Source organism: Pan paniscus, chromosome 1 (genome assembly GCF_029289425.2).
Source record: "Pan paniscus chromosome 1, NHGRI_mPanPan1-v2.0_pri, whole genome shotgun sequence".
NCBI classification, from domain to species: Eukaryota; Metazoa; Chordata; class Mammalia; order Primates; family Hominidae; genus Pan; species Pan paniscus.
In genome coordinates, this window is record NC_073249.2 from 187059525 (window position 1) to 187078761 (window position 19237).

A 19237-nucleotide genomic window follows, 5' to 3' on the forward strand; every position below is an offset into this window, starting at 1 on the left:
CTATGATAATGCTTCCTTTCTGGGCAGTCAAATGGTGTTTGCTGGACACCTGGAGCCGCCTCCTTGGAAAGGCCCAGGGATGATGAGGATACGTGGGGCGGCCCGGCCCAGCCACCCTTTATGCCATGTGGTTCTCATGGCTGCATGTGTGGGAGGCACGCGGGAAGGTGACTGCACCTGCAGCTCCCGGACTCCATCTCCTCTGCCCTTGCCCCTGCCCCTCAGGGGCTCAACTAAAGTGAGCACTCATAACCTGCTGGGCAGCAAACAGACAGGCGCTGCGCTCTAGGGGAGGCTATTGGTTTGTTGGTTTGTCCAAAGCAAAACAACTGTGGAGGTGACGCCTCCTGTGAGGAAGAGCAGAGTGGCTGCTCCATCAGTGGGGAGAGACTGGGCCTGGCCTCTCCACAGAAGGAGGGGGCCAGTCAGCAGCTGGAGGAGGAATGTTCCAGCAGAAGGAGCAATTCCAAGGCCCTAAGACAGGAGTGAGCTTGGCAGGTTCAGGGCCAGCAGGGAGAAGGGGCTGGGTGCAGTGAGTGGGAGGAGGGTGAAGGGAGGTGACACCAGGGTGGGCAGGGCCGGCTCCCTTAGGGCCTGGGGGTCTGAATGAAGGTGTTTTATTCCAAGTAACCCAAGAGGCTGTCGGAGCTCTTTAGCAAAGCAGTGTTCTGGTCCACGTCACCCTCCAGAAGGACCTCTCTCTGGCTGCTGGGGGAGGCTGGGATTGGGGGTGGGGGTGGTGGTAGAAGGTGGAGGAGCAGGGGATGAGTGAAGGCTGCTGTGGTCACCTGACAGGTGATGGCAGCTGGACGGGGCAGGTGGTCCAAGGCAGCATGGAGGTGGAGGTTGAGCCAGGGGCTGCTCCCAGGGAAGGGAGGAGGCAAGAGGAGTCATCCAGGAGGCCTCCCAGGCGGGGGCTATGATGTCAGGGCGGGAGGAACTCCATGTTCCGCTGAGGCCCCATTAGACCCCAAGTGCAGAAGTGGCGAGGGGAGCAGGATCCGCAAATCTGGAGTTCAGAAGAGAGGTCCAAGCTGAGCCTGGGGAGTGGAGAGGTGCGGGCACGTGCAGGGCCTTGAAGTGCTGAGGGTAGATGCAGTCCTCTGGGAGAAGGAGCAGCACAGGAGAGGGGCCGAGGCCTGGCCTCCCAGAGCCTGGGGAGGGAGGCCAGGGTGTGGGAGGCAGAGCCTCTGGGGGTCCGAAGGGCCAAAAGAAGAAAGTGGTCCTTCCAGGCTCCTCACTAAGGCACAAACCTGGCCATGCAGTTCTCCTTCCCATTATCCCCAGGAGGAAGTCTGAGCCCTTGGCCTGGGACTCCAGGCCCCTCATTAGCGCCCTGCCCACCTGCCCCACACCCCCTGCCATGTGTCCCTCCCTGGGCACTGGGTGTTACTACAGCTCCCACTCCTGGAGCCCTGAGGGCTGCTCTTATTCCTGTTAATAGTTATTATTATTGTGCTGCTCCCATGTGGCCTGGAGATGGCCAGGGCAGGGAGCAGGTGGAGCTGGGGTGGGGCTGGGTAGGTCCTTGGAGGAGGCCACTGGGCTCATGCCCCTGCCTGTGCCCCCTTCCTGGCCAGGTGCACCTGATGATGCCAGACGCAGTCCCCAAGGCGTGCTGTGCACCCACCAAGCTGAGCGCCACCTCTGTGCTCTACTATGACAGCAGCAACAATGTCATCCTGCGCAAGCACCGCAACATGGTGGTCAAGGCCTGCGGCTGCCACTGAGTCCACCCGCCCGGCCCAGCTGCAGCCACCCTTCTCATCTGGATTGGGCCCCTCAGAAGCAGGAAACCCTCAAACCCAGCCAGACCCCAGGCCGGGGCATTGCCAGGGAGGACACTCACAACCATGTACATGACCCTTTCTCCTTCATGCCAGGCTCCTATGCTCCCCTTGCCCTGCCAGGCATTTGTGTGACTGTCCTGTTTCCAGCCCAGGTGGTCTCAATCATCAGGCGGTGTTCTACCCAAATGCAAATGCCTCTCCCGGCGGCATGTCCTGGCTGGTTCTTTGGGGTTGGCACAGAAGTCCTGTCTGAGGTCCTATCCATGCCCCTTACTGGCTCAGGTCGTGAGATAGATGTGGAATGACCTGAGAGGCACCTGGAGCCCACTGTTGGCCACCTTGAGCTCTTCACCATCCATCACAGGGTGTGGTGTGTGTAGTCAGGGTCTGGTTGGCTCCCCATTGCCTGCCCGAGGTGCAAGGTGGGGTATAAAACTGGATACCCCCTAAAGTATTGTATATTCATGGATCTGAAGCACTGATCCACTGGTCACAGGTAGACATGTGGAGTCAACTCAAGAAAAAGCTGAGTGAACAGCATGATTTAGGGCTAAAGCCAATAGCATTTATCTTCCCTTGTCTTCCTGCTTTGCATTTGCCTCTGCCATCTAGGAAAGACATGTAAGTGCATGGACATTTTACTTTGGAGAAACAGAAAAATCTTGGGGCTTCCAATTGACCCATCTATCTGCCACCATGTTGCCCCACCAGGAGCTCAGCTCTGTGGAGTTTTCCCTTTGCTGAGCAAGCATGTGGTTGCATTGGGTGGCCCAGGATGACAATGCACAGCACAGATGCCATCATTTCCCTTTCCCCTCTGAATGGCAGACATCAGTAATCAATCTGGAATGTTTTTCTTCCAAATCTGAGTGGAATTTTCAAATGATCAGCACAGCCACTGCCAACAGATATGATGTAAAGTGAAACCTGGTTGCCATCTTCTGCCATGCTGAGGAGCAGTCCATCCCTGCCCGAGCATGTATCGGCAACATGGGCAGCCTGTGACCAGGTCTGGGGCGAGGCGAGGGGCCATCAAAAACAGGCTGATCACCAAAGTCAGTGTCACCCTGGGTGCCCAGCAGCCCTGTCCTGTGTCTTGGGCCTGTGAGTCAAAGAAAAGGTCCTTTTCAGGGAATGACAAGTAGTAATTAGGCTGAGTTGGGTGGAGAGGTTTGTCTCAGCCTCTGCTGTTCTCGGAAACTGCTGTTCTCCTTGGAGCAGCCACTGGGAGTTGGAGTGTTTATTTGATTTCTGACTTGCTAAGCCTGTAATTTACCTGCTGGAATAGACAGAGTCCAGCTGCCCAAACTGTGTCATTAAAAGCAGATCCTGCGCCCGCCCCATCCACAGGCACAGCCCAGCAGAGTGGTTCCACCTCCCCATGGGCCCAAGGATGCGCCTCTCTGGAGTTCACGTGCTGCACCCCCAGGGAGGGGCCTGGGGAGAGCTGGTCCAGCAGCAGGGGTGGAGGCTGGGGCCACACTGCGGGACAGCAGCCCCTCCACCTGGACCAGGGAGGGCCTCCATGTGCAAGCGCAGAGGAAGAGACCCTCCCATGTACGCAAAGGGCAGCCCCAGGCTGTCTGGAAGTTGGAGAGTTCCCTATCAGCACAGGGATCTCAGCTCTGGCCTGGAGGTGAAGAGACCTGCCTTGTAGGTGGCTTCCTTATCTGGGCCTCCATTTTCTATCTGCACTTTTTGATCTCCAAACAACCTTCAGCCAAAGAATCTGTCTACCAACTCCTCATAGTGAGCCAGAAGCAGCCTCATAACCCTGAATGTGGGGCTCTGGTGGCTGTCACGAAGCAGAGTTGGCACATAACATGGAACCTGGCCAGGCATGGTGGCTCACACCTGTAACCCCAGCACTTTGGGAGGCCAAGGCAGGCAGATCACCTGAAGTCAGGAGTTCAAGACCATCCTGGCCAACACAGTGAAACCCCGTCTGTACTAAAAATACAAGATTACCTGGGCATGGTGGTGCATGCCTATAATCCCAGCTACTCAGGAGGCTGAGGCAGAATTGCTTGAACCTGGGAGGTGGAGGTTGCAGTGAGTAGAGATCACAACATTGCACTTCAGCCTGGTGACATGAGCAAAACTGTTGTCTCAACAAAATGAAATTATGGAACCTGTTTGCCATCCTAGTATTTACTAAATTGTTCCTTCTTAACATCAAAGATGGTCTTCTAGGCAATTGTAAATTTTAAATTAGCCAGTTATTTTGACAATTAATTTTTTACTCCACCTGTATCTTTAGTGCCCAGCCAATGATCTGGCATAGTTAGGGGTGCACCAAGAATGTCTGTAAACTACCTGAAGGTTTGTAGATATGGAGTACACCTTACCCATTAATCAAGCTGTGCATAGCAGGAACCAATACGAGCCGTGATCCTCCTGGTTCATAGAGAACAATGGAAAAACATAAGGCTTTGTCTACCTAGTTGGCCATCAGACTTTCAGCAACTTTTATCATCCAGATAGTCACCAAATGAAATAAAATAGAAAAATCCCTTGAGCAATGAAACAATTGTGAATGAACACAAAGTCCATGAATTTAATCCTTATCTGTTTGCTGAGCCAAGCATGTGCATCTGCAGCGGGTGGCCCAGGCTGGCAGCACAGATACCACCATTTCCCTTTTCTTTGCTTAGGGCATGGCCTGTTTATCTCGTTGCACCAGATGAGGGTTGGAAGGATGATGGTGGTGGTTGTTTCAGATCTACTGACAGCAATGAGAAATCAATGACAGTTGACAGGAAGAGAGGACGCATACAACAGGCAAAAGAGGAATGCCCAGCAGTCTTGGTCCTTGCGGTGCAATACTGGCCTTGAGGCCAAGTCAGCAGGGGATTCGTAGTCACTAACTTCTAACTGAGGCAGGGAAGTAACATGTTCTGGAAAAGGTCCAAAGAAACAGGAATAGAGGCAGTGTAGCAAGAGGCAGATTTTTGGTGCCAAATAGATTTGAATCCTGGTTCTGCTTCTTCCTTTGTAGAGTATGATATTGGTTCTTTCCTCCCAAAGCTATTATAAAGACTAAGTATGTACACAAATCTTTGGGATGTCTGACATATAAATGCTTAACAATAGGTACTTGCTGGTATTATTACAAATGAATTTGCTTATTTTTGAGCCACTTCTATGTCTGTCCATTAAACCAAAATGTGTTCCGCAGGTGATGATGTATTTATTTCAGAGCTGTGCTCTTTCCTAAACAATCTACACATGGCATCCCTCAGAGGGCAGGACTTGTATTCTTATAGCCTTTAAAGGCCTAGCAAGTGTCACTTGTGGCAGTGGCTGTGAAACTTTGCTCTTGTGTTCCCAGACACTGGGATCCCATGTCCTGCTGAGAGAGGTCTGTACCCACCAGGTGTCTTGGGTGGCAATTTGCATGGGGGAACTGCCCATCCAGGTCAACTGCTTGGCCCCCTTTTTGAAAGGAACCCTGGATGGACACTTGACCCCCTTTTTCAAAAATGTCTTTCACTTCTCAAAAAAATAATGCAGTTTTGGAGGAAAGTGGGATATATAAAAAATAAAATACAATTCAAATCACTACAGTCCCACAAGTCAAATAAACACACTATTAATATTTTTGTGACTTTATTTCTAGGCTTTTTTTCTTAAGATATACAAATACCTATGCTTACATATTACAGATATTTTTACAAAATTGGGATCACACTGTACTATATATGTTTCTTTGTGATGTGCTTTTTCTACTTTAGTTTCCCATCACTGAACTCTACAAGAGTCCATTTTCAACAATAAAAAGTTGGTTCTATAATTCCTTCTTCAGAGGTTGCCATGAGGCTGCCATGACTGCAACAGATGCTGGGAGCACCTGGAGGCGGCTGTCATGCTGTTGGAGAGGACACTCCAACAGCCACAGCACTGATCCTGGGCCTGCCATCCCTGGTTTCAGCCTTTGTAACTGTTTCAGGGCCAGCATGTGGGGACTCAGATGGGGCTCAACTCTGAATGAGTTAGGAGGGAAATGAATCAGCAAAAGGAAGCCCTGTGCCCAGTCCTGGTGCTGGTCCAGCAATGGGAATGTGGAATGGGGAGGCCAGTTGGGACAGGAGCCACACAGTCCCAGGGAAAGCCGCTTTGCTCTCCAGGCTGCAGGAAAGGACACCCACAGAGCCACTGGCTCCACTTCCCAGAGAGGTCAGAGTTTTCCCGAGGCAGCCAGGCGCAGCTGCTGCATGGTGCGTAGCCGAAGCAGGTGGCCAGGCTGTGGGGCATGCCGCTGCCCAGCTCTGGGGCTCCCCTCCCTTCTGGCCTGGAAGAGCAGGGTCTTGTCTCCTGTGTCTCTCCACACAGGTCCTGGCCAATCATGGGGACCATGACTGTGTCACTCCCCAGGGCTGTGGACCCTGCCGCCACAGATTGAGGCTAAAGCCTAGTAAACCTCCCAGGACTCCATTACTACTGAAGAGAGACAGGCTGGGCTTCTAATCCCAGCTCTGCCAAACCACCCTGTGTGACCTTTGGCAGTCACGCCACTAAAGCCTCAGTTTACCTGTGCAGGGTTCCAGTGTGCATTCAATAACATCTGTGGACACCCAGGTGGAACACTGGGAGAGGAGTCCACACCCAATGGCTCCAAACCTGCTGAGCTTTCAGAACTGCCCACTGGCCTCCACCTCCCCAGAGTATCAGGGAGGAACAGAGTGACAAGGTTGTCACAGGAGTCTGTCCTTTTATGGGAGGCTGGCTGTGCTTTTTCTACACACTCTCTCCTGGTTCTCGTCCAAGCACTGAAGTCAGTGCTATCATCCCCAGCTTCATAGATGCCTGCCTAACACCTGTGACTGACCTCTGATGGCCATTATTTGCACTCAGAGAAGGGGCTGTGCTTTGAGGGAGGGTCTCTTTTGGAAGCTCCATAGGGGTGAGGGGTAACCATGTAGTATATCCCAGCTACATGGAGCCTGAAACTCAGTCAACTGTAGCAGCTGGAGCTCAGAAAGTCCAGTTGGCACATGGGAGCCAGAGGTAGGGCAGAATGCCACCATCCCTCAGCAAGAGCTATCCTAGGGTCATGAGGACCACGGGGCCTCTCCTGCCTCCTGGCTCATCCAGATCTCAATCCAAGATGCAAAAGCTCAGCTCAGTGGATTCTGAATGGTCTGAGTGACCCAACCCACAGGAGGTGTCCAACAGCTACAGGGCTCAGTCCCTGCTAAAAGCCTTCAGCAGATGAGATTCTTTACAACCGCCTGGCTGACCAGCATCTGGAGGGGGAGTGGAGAGAAGCCAGCTCCAAGAAGTGGCTGCACACAGGAGAGCCAGACTGTGAGCTCAGCAGGGGGTGGGACCATTTGTTCTCTTCAGTGGCCGGCAATCCTGTTTTGTAAAGGCTCAGATAGTAAGTATTTTAGGCCTTGGGACTGTGATGGTCTATTTTGTGTGTCAATTTGGCTAGGCCATGGTATCCAGTTTTTAGTCAAACAGTAGTCTAGATGTTGCTATTGATGATGGTTTCTTTTTTTCAAGACAGGGTCTCCCTCTTGTCACCCAGGCTGGAGTACAGTGGCATGACCATGGCTGACTGCAGCCTCAACCTCCCAGGTTCAAGCGATCCTCCCACCTCAGCCTTCTGAGTAGCTGGGACTATAGGTGTGCACTACCATACCTGGCTTTTTTTTCTCCCCCTAGAGATGGGGGTCTCTACATTGCCCAGGCTGGTCTTGAACTCCTGGGCTCAAGTGATCCTCCTGCCTCAGCCTCCCAATAGTGCTGGAATTACAGGCATGAGCCACCATGCCTGGCCTATTTTTTAGATGGATTAATATTTAAGTCAGTAGAGAGTAAAGCAGATTACCCTCCATAATGTGGGTAGGCCTCATCCAATCAGTTGAAATTCTTAAGAGAAAAAAGACTGAGATCACTGGAGGAAGAATTCTGCTTCCAAACTGCCTCAGAGCTGAACTGCAACATCAGTTTTTTCCTGAGTCTCCAGCCTGCTGGTCTGTTGTGCAGATTCCAGACTTGCCAGCTCCCACCACTGTTTGAGCCAGTTCCTTAAAATAAATCTCTTTCTACATATATACACATCCTATTGGTTCTGCTTCTCTAGAAAACCCTAATACAGGGACCATAGCCTGTATTGTGTCTATAGCCCCCTATGCACCTCTGCCACTGCAGTAAGAAACCACCATGGACAATATGTAAATAAATGGATGTGGCTGTGTTCCAATAAAACCTGATTCATAAAAACAGGCAGTGGGCTGGATTAGGCACATGTAGTTTGTTGGCCTCCTGTCTCCTGACAAATAGGCATAGTACTTGGCACAGAGAAGGCACTTTGAGTTATAAAAATTTCATTTTTTAAAATCTGTAGGGTGAAAGTGAACAAATAAACAAATGAACCACTGAAAGTACACTTGCTGGCTGTAAGACCGGCAGCTGGGTTTAGGAGCAGACGCAGCAGAAGACCGGAACTTTCCAGTCTTTAATTTCCGTTGCCCTGACATCGATGCCTGGTGTGAAGATACATCACCTGACATCTAAGGGGATCGGCCCAAGGGAGGAAATGAAAGCTGTGGAAAAGATGCTCTGCTCTCCCCACTCACCAGCCTGCCTCAGAGGTCCAGCTTAGCCACAGACACAATCTCTGACAACTCCCAAGAACTAGCAGGAAGAGCAATATAAGAACTAGGGTTTATTTTAGCAAAGAAAACACGTAAGAGCCACACTGGTAGTCCCAGGAGAGGCCCAGCAGCAAATGCTGAGAAAAGCCAGTGGCTTTTTGCACAGCCTGCCCATGGTGGAGGGGAGCACCTGAGCTGGCTCCTGGGCCCACAGCTGCGCCTGGGAATAGTCCAGGCTGTGCCTGCAGAGGAGCTGCTCCAAGCGGACCCTGAGGAAGGGCACATATCCCAAATGCTGCTCGCTTCAAACAGGCACCCTCGGTGCTGCCTCCTCTGAGGCTGGCAGTTCCTTCCTGGATATGCAGGGTCAAGAGCGGAGGGGGAAGCAGAGAGAGTGCCGCCTCACACGTACTCCCCACAGTCGGCGATGATCACCTTCTGCTTTGGCTTCCCGTCCTTGCTGCCCTGGGCCTTTGTGGCAGAATAGAAGTGAGGGAGTAAGGCCGGAGACTAACAGTGGTTTAGGGATACCAACCCCTGCCTGCCCATTTGCCCACTTCCACCCCGGAACCAGGGCAGCAGCAGCCCCTCCCGCTGGACACAGCCCCTGGCCATCTCTCTCAGGCCACAGAGACTCTCCAGCCCTCCCACAGGGCTGTGCTCCTCGGGCCTGAGTAAGGAGGAGGCCCATTCCTGGCCACATACCTCAATTTGCCGCAAGACATCTAGGCCTTCGGTGACCTCTCCAAACACCACATGCTTGCCATCCAGCCAGTCTGTCTTGTCACATGTCAGGAAGAACTGAGAGCCATTGGTGTTTGGGCCAGAGTTGGCCATGGATAGTAGACCTGAGGGAGAGAACAACCATCAGCTCCCCGAACCCTGGCTACCAGCCCTTAAAGGACGTCTGTGCAGGCTGTTGACAGCCCTTCAGCCAGTCAGGCTCAGACTCGGGGATGCACAGATCACATGCAAATGCGGCCACCTTATCTTTGATTCAGTTAATAGTCAGTGAAATGGTAAGTGAGGTGTTTCAATCACTTTATACTGGTCTGTTCTTTCATTAATTCATTTATTTAACAATTAAGTGTCTACTTGGCAACCAGGTCCCTGTTAAGCCCTGGGAACATTGATGAGCAGAACATAGTCCAAGCTCTGGTGGAGCTCACAATCAGTGGAAAAGAGCCATTCAAAATGACAGCTATGACACAGTGAGGCCTGGTAACATGGACATTTGTCACATAAGAGAATGTACATGTATATGTGTGTGTCTGTGTGTGTATGTGTACATGTATGTATGTGTGTGTGTGTCCACAACGACTCCTAAGTTTCTGATCAAGCGGCTAAGTGGATGGTGGAGTCATTTATTGAAACAGGGAAGAGGGGGAGGAAGAGTTTAGGGGAGAAGGCCAAGAGCTGTTTTAGACATGTAAAGTGTGAGATGCTCGTGGGATATCCAGTGAAGACAACAGGCAGGCCGTTGGACAGGAGTCTGGAGCTCAGGGAGCCATCAGCATGCAGATGCCAGTCTGCACAAGCTTAACTCAGAGATACCGCTGAAAGCCCTGGGACTGGGTGTGACTGCTTAGGGCACTGCTTCTCAGTGGGGTTGGTGTCCTGTCCCTAGGAAACCTTTGGAAATCTGAATTTACTTTTTTTGAGATAGGGATCACTCTGTCACCCAGGTTGAGTACAGGAGTGCATCACAGCTCACTGTAGCCTCAATCTCTGGGGCACAAGCAATCCTCTCACCTCAACTCCCAAGCGGCTGAGACTACAGGCGTGCACCACCACACCTGGATAATTTTTTTATTCTTTTTTCAGTAGATACAGGATCTCACTATGTTGCCCAGGCTGGTCTCGAACTCCTGAACTCACGTGATCCTCTGGCTTTGGGCTGCCACTTCAGACTCCCAAAGTGTTGGGATTACAGGCATGAGCCGCCGTGCCTGGCCTGAAAGTGTTTTTGACTGTCTGAAATATTGTGGGGGTGCTACTGGCATTTAGCAGGTGGGGGCCTGGAATGCTAGATGTTCTGCAATGTCTGGCACAATGAATTGTCTCATATCCTCTTGGCCCTTACAAACATCCTGCTAGAGGCTGGGCGCAGTGGCTAATGCTTGTAATCCCAGCACTTTGGGAGGCTGAAGTGGGAGGATCACTTGAAGCTAAGAGTTCCAGACTAGCCTGAGCAATATAATGAAACCCTGTCTCTACAAAAAACTTAAAAATTAGCCTGGCATTATGGATGGCGTGCACCTATAATCCCAGCTATTTGGGAGGCTGAGGCAGGACTGCTTGAGCTGGAGAGGTTGAGGCTGCAGTGAGCCATCTTGCACCACTGCACTCCAGCCTGAGCAACAGAAAGAGACCCTGTCTCAAAAAAACAAAAACCAAACAACAACAAAACAACAAATATCCTGTCAGATATTGGTACAGGTAAAAAATGTGTTTACAGTTATCTGCACCTAAAACATAATTCCATTATACATATAAGCCCAAAGTTTTGGAGTGCTTTTGATTTTCCATGGAATCTTCTAGGAATGTAACTACGATGTAAATAAACAGATTATTCTTTACTTTGGACTCTAATCAACTTTATCTACCATTTCACAAAGCCGTATCACCAATAGCATCACTGCTAGTGGTATCCAGTTGACACTCTCGTCTGCATTTCTAACTGCTGCGTTTTAGTACAGGGGCAGACGCCTAAATAATTCACTTTGTGTTCTGACACAGCTGTGCTTAAGCATGTACATCTGGAAACATATTCGATTATTATACAAATTCATTTATTTCCTCTGATGTTCTTCCCTATTATAGTTACAGATGAATACTGATTTTTAAAATAACGATGTGGGTCAGTGGGCTATATCACCTACACATGTCAGTTCAGTATAGTAAAGAGGGGCCCTACAAACCACCAGTTAGAAAAACGGAGCACAGGGTAACAGGCTTCTGGAGAACAAAAGAATGGGCTCTGAGCCACTTCAGTGTTTAAGGGTCAAGAAAAGAAGGAGACAGCAAAGACAGAAAAAGCAGCCATCTAGGTAAAAGGAGACAAGAAGAGGCAGGAGTCCTGCCAGCCAAGTGAAGAAGGAGTCAAGGAGAACAGAGTTAGTACAGGCTGAGCATCCCAAATGTGAAAATCCAAAATCCAAAATGCCCCAAAATCTGAAACTTCATGAGCACTGACATGATACTCAAAGGAACTGCTCACTCGAGCATTTCAGATTTGAGATATTCAGATTTGGGATGCTCAACTGGTAAGTATAATGCAAATATTCCAAAATACAAAATACTTCTGGTCCCAAGCATTTCAGGAAAGGGACACTCAACCTGTAGTATGAAATGCTCCTGGGAGGTGGGATAACATCTGGGAGGTGGGATAAGATGATCGCCAAGAACTGGCTACTCGTATTTTTGGCAAGAGTGGTTTCAATGGCGAGATGGGACTAGAAGTCTGCCTAGAAGAGATTAGAGAAAACGCGAAGGCAGCAAGTCTGTACCATGTTTTCAAGAAGTTATGCTTTTACTTCTTGAAAAAAGATGGGGGACCAGGGGCATGGGTGATAGCTGGAGAGGGAACAAGAGTACAAGGATGAAGATTTTTTTTTTTCTTTTTCGAGACGGAGTTTCGCTCTTGTTGCCCAGGCTGGAGTGCAATGGTGCGATCTTGGCTCATCACAACCTCCGCCTCCCAGGTTCAAGTGATTCTCCTGCCTCAGCCTTCCGAGCAGCTAGGATTACAGGCACGCGCCACCACGCCCGGCTAATTTTATATTTTTAGTAGAGATGGGGTTTCTCCATGTTAGTTAGGCTGGTCTCCAATTCCTGACCTCAGGTGATCCGCCTGCCTCTGCCTCCCAAAATGCTGGGATTACAGGACTAAGCCACTGCACCCGGCAACCGGATGAAGATTTTTTTTTAAAGGTTGATAACTGCATGCTTTCATGCTAATGGACTGATCTAGCAGAGCAGGGGAAATGGATTACAAGAAGGGGACAACTTTAGAAGCCATGTTCCTAAGTAGAGGAGAGGGAAAGGATCCAGTCCACAGGTGGAGAGGCTGGCCTAGGAGAGACAGCTCATCCCCTGTAATTGGAAGAAAGAGCATGCACGAGTGGAGAGATGCAGGAGGCGAAGCATTAGATGAGGTGGGAAGGTGATGACATGAGGGCTTCAGAAGTGAAGACAGGCATGGACACATCATCTCCGGTTGGGACTGAGCATCAAGTAGGGAAATCTGGTCAGGTTGCCAAGGGTCCCCTTAAGAACTATAGTTATACATTTCAAGTGGGATTGTTCAGTACAATTCTGTGTTTTTTCTCTAGTTGCTGGGGGACTAACCACAGAGATTTTACTGAGTAAATCTGATGGTGAGGGCAGGGAGAGCAGTGGGGTTGAAAGCATAAGAGCCTGCAACAGCAGACCACAGAATCCAAGCGGGGCTAACAGGAATTGTGGACACGGTTGGGGGATGAACAGTACCTGAATGTCAACAAGCCAACTCCACCCTAGCAAGGCTGCATGGTTCTCCTATGTCTGGTGGCTGGGTTTCCTCCAGACTCTTAGTGTCCGTCAGCCAGAACTACAACCTGTCCTTCCATCCTGCCTGGCCATCCCACCCTTGCCCAGCCTCCCTCATCACCACATGCCAACTGGCTCCTACCTGGTCCCGTATGCTTGAGGATAAAGTTTTCATCATCGAACTTCTTCCCATAGATGGACTTGCCCCCAGTGCCGTTGTGGTTTGTGAAATCACCGCCCTGGCACATGAACTGGGGGATGATGCGGTGGAAGCTGCTTCCCTTAAAGCCAAAGCCCTTTTCATGAGTGCACAGGCAGCGGAAATTCTCTGGAATTGAGAAAGGAAAAAGCGCTGGGGTTAAAAAATAGGACAAAATAAAACAAAACCTCGAAAAAACTTTTGTTTAATGTTCATATTTTTGTTTTAAAATAAGAGATACTCATTATAAACCTTTGTGATACTAACCTTGTAAGGACTATAAGGGATTCTTTTTCCTTGAGACGGAGTTTCACTCTTGTTGCCCATGCTGGAGTGCAATGGCACAATCTCAGTTCACTGCAACCTCCACCTCTTGGGTTCAAGTCATTCCCCTGCCTCAGCCTCTTGAGTAGCTAGGACTACAGGCATGTACCATACACCTGGCTAATTTTGTATTTTTAGTAGAGATGGGGTTTCACTATGTTGGCCAAGCTGGTCTAGAACTCCTACCTCAGATGATCCGCCCACCTTGGCCTCCCAAAGTGCTGGGATTACAGGTGTAAGCCACCACACCTGGCCAGGACTATAGGAGATTCTGATGAAGGGGGATTGAATATACATGTTCGAGCTCTGTTCCCTTCCAAAACCACACTAAATTGGTAGGAAACTGATTTTTTAAAAGAAAAACCAAAGGATCTTAGAAGAAAACATAGGGGCAAATCTTCATGACTCTGGATTTGGTGATGGTTTCTTAAATGTCACACCAAAAGCAGAGGTGAAAGAAAAAATAATTAGATTTTATCAAAATTTAAGACGTGCATCAAAAAACCGTACCAATAGAGGGCAAAGCAACCCACAGAACGGGAGAATGCTTATTTGCAAATCATATTTAACATGGGTTTAATATCCAGAATATATAATGAACTCCTATAATTCAACAACAAAATGGCCAGGCACGGTGTAATCCCAGTGCTTTGGGAGGTCAAGGCAGGAGGATCACTGGAGGTCAAGGGTTCAAAGCTACAGTAAGCCATGATCTCACCACTGCACTCCAGCCTGGGAGTCAGAGCAAGACCCTGTCTCTTAAAAAAAACAAAACAAACAATCCAGTTAATAAATAAGCCAAAGATTTGAAAAGATGTTTCTCCAAAGAAGATATACAAATGGTCAACAAGCACATGAAAAGATGTTCAACATCATTAGTCAGTAGGGAATAAAAATAAAAACCACAATGAGATGCCATGTCACACCTGTTAAGAGAAGATGTGGGCCAGGCATGGTGGCTCACGCCTGTAATCCCAGCACTATGGGAGGCTGAGGCGGGCGAATCTTGAGGTCAGGAGTTTGAGACCAGCCTGGCCAACATGGTGAAACCTCGTCTCTACTAAAAATACAAAAAATTGGCTGGGCATGGTGGCAGACGCCTGTAATCCCAGCTACTCGGGAGGCTGAGGCACGAGAATCACTTGAACCTGGGAGACGGAGGTTGCAGTGAGCCAATATCACGCCACTGTACTCCAGCCCGGGCAACAGTGCTGCGAGACTCTGTCTCAAAAAAAAAAAAAAAAAAAGAGAAGATGTGGAAAAACTGAAACACTCATACATTGCTGGTAGAAATGTAAAATGGTCCAGCCACTGTGGAAAATAGTTTGGCATTTCCTCAAAAAGTTAAATACAGAGTTACCATATGACTAAGCATTTCCATTCCTAGGCATATATATCCAAAAGAATTGAAAACAGGGATTTAAACATATACTTACATGTGGATATTCACACAGGCATTTACAATAGTCAAAAGGTGAAAACAATGTGCAAGTGCCCATCAACAAATGAATGAACAAGATATTTATCCAAATACAACGGAATATTATTCAGCCACAAAAAGGAATGAGGCACTGATACATGGTACAAGGATGAACCTTGAAAGCATTATGCTATGCAAAATCAACAAGGCGCGGAAAAGGACAGCTATTGTATGATTCCACTTACATGAAAAATCTAGGATAGGCCAATTCATAGACACAAAGATTAGAGGTTATCAGAAGCCAAGGGGAGGAGAAAATGAGGAGTTATTATTTAATAGGTACCTTTAATAAGTGGTTTTGTTTAGGATGATTCAAAAATTTCGAACAGAGTAATTACTGCTAACAAACACTTTAAAGTGGCTAAAATAGCCAAAAAATAAACTTAAAAAGCAGGGAGGAAGAGACAACAGCAACAAAATTTCTGAAGTTAGAAAACAAAATAGATGAGTCCTAAATGATATAGCAGACCCGAGAAAGCTGAATCTTAAGCTGGTAAAAGCCAAGAAGCAACTCAATTTGCACTCCAAAAGCTCAGAGGAAAGGGTGCAGGTAATCCTGGAGACAGTAAGTTTGGCTGAAAGCCCATTTAAGAAAGTGGTTAATCTTTGGGATCCTTTCCCAGACTCTGCAGCTGGGGGCCACCCCTCCCCAACCTGGTAGCCAGCTGGGGGTCTAGTCTTTGGTAGGTTAAAGCAGAGGGTCTCTGGACTAGGACATCCTACGCATAGTGAGGGCTGAGGTACCATAATGACAAATGGAGATTATGTGAAAGTTTATATACTGAATGTTGAGGAATTCAGCCTTGCCCTCATCTCCCCTTAACAAGATGCAGACACCTGGATGCAAAGCCCCCAGCAGGATGGTCTGGGAGAAAATCAGGAATGATTACACAGAAAACTATGCAAAAACAAGGCAATTATCAATTCCAGGCAAAACAAAATGCTGTGCATGAAAGGAGGTTATCACATGATGCTTACATTGTTAAAATAACTTAGGACCTAACCAAAATTATGGTACCTATACAGGGAAGATGAGGGGGCAGGGAAGGGGATTTTAAAAAACTAATTCTTTGTCCTCTGAAGTAGAAAATCAGAAGATAATGTTTAAAATGGAAAACAGGAAGTAGAAATATAAAACTGTTATCAACATGGAAATAAAAACCAAAACACCTAAGAGTTGAAATCCGCTCCTCTGAGGAGCAGCAAATGGTGTTGGCAGCAGGGCATAGGGACAGCACCAGGGGACGACTGTTTTTTCAAAACAAGCTTTGTGAAACTGAATTGACTCTTTATATGTCTAGATAATAAAATTTAGATTAAAAAGAGAATAGAAGTCAATATTTAATAAATTACAAAGAATACTCAATAAAAGCACTAGTTACTTCTAGAATTGAGGACTGGATGTAGAGAGGGGAAAATGAATTTTCAATTTATTGTCTTAAATATTATTGGAATATATGTATATGCTATTCTTTAAAAAAAAGAATACATTATTTACTTGTATTTTTTAAAAATGATTAAAAAACAGTAAGCCAGCACTTATAAAGCTTCAAAAACACCTGCTCTGACTTATCTGTTACTAGATCCCAGGATCTGAGATGCCTCAAATCAACTTAGGTCAGAAGCAATATCAAGGACACAAGAAGTGAAGCAGTAAGAACCTGGGAAAGGCTCACTGCTCAGCCACCAGCGTCCCGCCGTTCTGACCACAGCGTCCTGCTCACCTGCTGTCATGGGCACGACATCAGAACGCAGGAGCATCTGGATGCGGCCAGCCGGCTTGTTCCCAATCTTGATGTCCATGTACACCTGAGGATTTGACCGGGCCTTTTTAGCAATGGGCTCTCCCTAGGTGCAGAAGAAATTGCTAGTTAGAGAGAGCTCCCTGACGCCCTAAGTAGGAGTGCGAGTATTCTACACACCCACCCAGAACACAACTCCAGTGCATAGGCTGGAGCAAGTGCTGATGGGGAAGGCCTTGGGCCCTGATAGGGCTGCAGGAGGCAGGAGCCATGGCTGTAGTACCCAGCTGGATGCCCAGCGACAGGAGGTCTCAGCACTGGCTAACCTGAGCCCCACACACGGGCGTGTTATCTCATCATGCTTGCCCTCAGATGCATCTGCTTCCTCCTCTTGCTTCACAGTTACAGAACAGCACTTTTCTGGTCCATGATCCACAACTCTCAGTATCTTCAAATGCCAGTTCCAGCCCACCCACTGTCCTCTAGTTAGGCAGACCCATCCATGTACCACCTCGTCCCTCTGTGCCTGGCCCTGCATATACACTGGCTGACTACATGGAAGCAAGGGGGCAGCCCTCTTGCTCAGGCCTAAGTGCTCAGAAGACAGTGGAAGATGTTGGGCCTTGCATTGTGCTCCAAGTAGGTAAGACTAAGCAGAGGATACAGGATGATCCAGGGGGACTCCACTGACTGTGATGGCCACTTTATGAGTTCTGATTTGCATTCAAATTTCTGGCGTGGGTCAATGTGTGGATGAATGGTGGCAAATTAGCCAAGATTGAGAACACAGGAAGACAGGATTAGAGAAGTGGAAGAATCCATTTTAGGCAAACTTAAGCTGCCCATGAGACTTGCAGGCAGAAATATCTGAAGCTCAGGACTAGAAAGAGACCATGAAGGTCAACAGCATAACAGAGGCTGCATAAAACTAGAGATAGACTGCTACTGTTTCAGCTGAGAGAAGAGAGAGAAACCATGAGCCAAGAAAGAAATACAGAAGAATGACAACATTCACAAAGTACTCAGAGGAGGGGACGCCCAGGAAGCAACTGTCAGAGACTATGCTGAGAATCAGGGGTAAGTGCCCCAGCAGGTTCTCGTAGGACTGGAGAACCCTGAACCCATGTACAGGTTGAAGGAAGGGACACTACCCTATTCTGTCTCCCCTCCATTAGCACAGGAATAGGAAGACCACGACCCTTGTGGCAAACTCTTCAGTGGAGGAGGGGGACTGATCAGGAGGGGTGAAGAGGGGCACCTCAGCTTCCTCCCTGTCAGCTGATAATCACAAATCCATACCTGAGCAGAGCTGAGACACTCATCACATAGAACACAACATGGACAAGAGACCCAAAGTTTCGCCCTTGAATTCACTCGATATTGACTTTACCAAAGTACTAAGAACTCAATATTGACTTTACCAAAGTACTAAGAATTCATCATTCATTCCCTCCACTTTGATATACATATTGGCAAATTTCCATTAAAACTTAAAAAAAAAAAAGTCTCCTGTGGACAGCGCCGGCCTGTCCTCTGGAAGCAGGAGCTTCATTCTCACCTCCTGGGTCTCTGCTTTGGGAGGCTCTGACCCTTCTTCCTCTTTATTCTCTTCAAGCGTCTTCCCAGAAAACTTCTTCAACCAGTCATCATCTGACCAAACTGAAAGGAAAGAATCAAACAAATGTTCATTCAAGCTGTCAGCTTGAACTGAAAAGTAGCTGCTTTGGTCAGCAAAGTGGAAGATGCTATGTGGCCTGTATGCCAGACAATTCCCCACTGAGAACTCCCAGGGGTAAGGAAAGTTCTCATCCAGAATGTCGGCCCTGAAGTCCAGCTCTCAGTAGGGCTAAGGAAAATAGCTATGCCGAAAGCAAAGGTGTAGCCTTTGCTGATTTCAGCCCTTGATGGAGACTCCAGGAATGGAATATCAAGAAAACTGGGAAAGATGAGCTCAGGCAGGAATTTCTCTCATAACAGAAACAATCACTTTGGCTTTGCTGAGAAGCTCAAACTCACTTGTTTCTCTAAAAAGGTGGTGCATGCCCTTCCCAATGTGAACCATCATCTACTCCTATCTACCAGGAAGCAGCATTTAGCATCTACTTCCAAGTAAATAGAGACAAAAAATGCAACTAAGGCCAAACTGCAGAACATCACAGGGAATCTGGAAGTTGCTCCTACTCACCTGGCCTGGAAGAGCCTTCCTTAATTCTCATTGGTTTGGCCAAATTGACACGAATTGTACGTCCAAAAAGCTCAGATTCATTCTGAAAAGATTGAAAATCCAGCTGCTTAAACTCTCTTAGGTTAAAAGAGGGCCAGCCAGCTTTCCATATACTTCTGAGACACACTCATGATTTGTCCTCCCTTAATCCCTGGGCCTCTACCAGTAAGCTATGCAGCCACCCCAAAGCCACCTGTGGGTTTCAGGGAACTCACACCCCTTTCTTTCATAGCAGCACACAAAGACCTGTATTACCAAAAGTAACTCTGGGTTCAGAACACTCCAAAATTACAAAAATAAATGCAGTTTCCCAGTATTTGAGTTCACCTTCAAAAGTCAAGAT

The 19237-nt window shown here is 48.2% G+C and overlaps 2 protein-coding genes across 12 annotated transcripts in view; one reads left to right on the forward strand and one right to left on the reverse strand.

The window, feature by feature from the left end:
* BMP8B (bone morphogenetic protein 8b) overlaps positions 1-8587 on the forward strand; it is a 35356-nt gene extending 26769 nt beyond the window's left edge. The window contains exon 7 of the mRNA XM_034962045.4: positions 1581-8587. Coding sequence (XP_034817936.3) covers positions 1581-1730 — 150 coding nt within the window. The 3' untranslated portion in view covers positions 1731-8587. The remainder of the gene's footprint in view (positions 1-1580) is intronic.
* PPIE (peptidylprolyl isomerase E) overlaps positions 1-19237 on the reverse strand; it is a 71558-nt gene that overhangs the window by 1788 nt on the left and 50533 nt on the right. For 9 of the 11 annotated variants that reach the window (XM_034962067.3, XM_034962061.4, XM_055094971.2 and 6 more), the window contains exons 5-9: positions 18856-18937; positions 18229-18329; positions 16653-16776; positions 13068-13253; positions 9101-9243 (exon numbers count right to left, since the gene is read on the reverse strand). In XM_034962067.3, the coding sequence (XP_034817958.1) occupies positions 9101-9243; positions 13068-13253; positions 16653-16776; positions 18229-18329; positions 18856-18937 (636 nt within the window). Of the gene's footprint in view, positions 1-8453; positions 8867-9100; positions 9244-13067; positions 13254-16652; positions 16777-18228; positions 18330-18855; positions 18938-19237 lie in introns of those variants that run through there. The other 2 variants (XM_003815411.6, XM_008968377.4) reach the window with 1 other exon arrangement.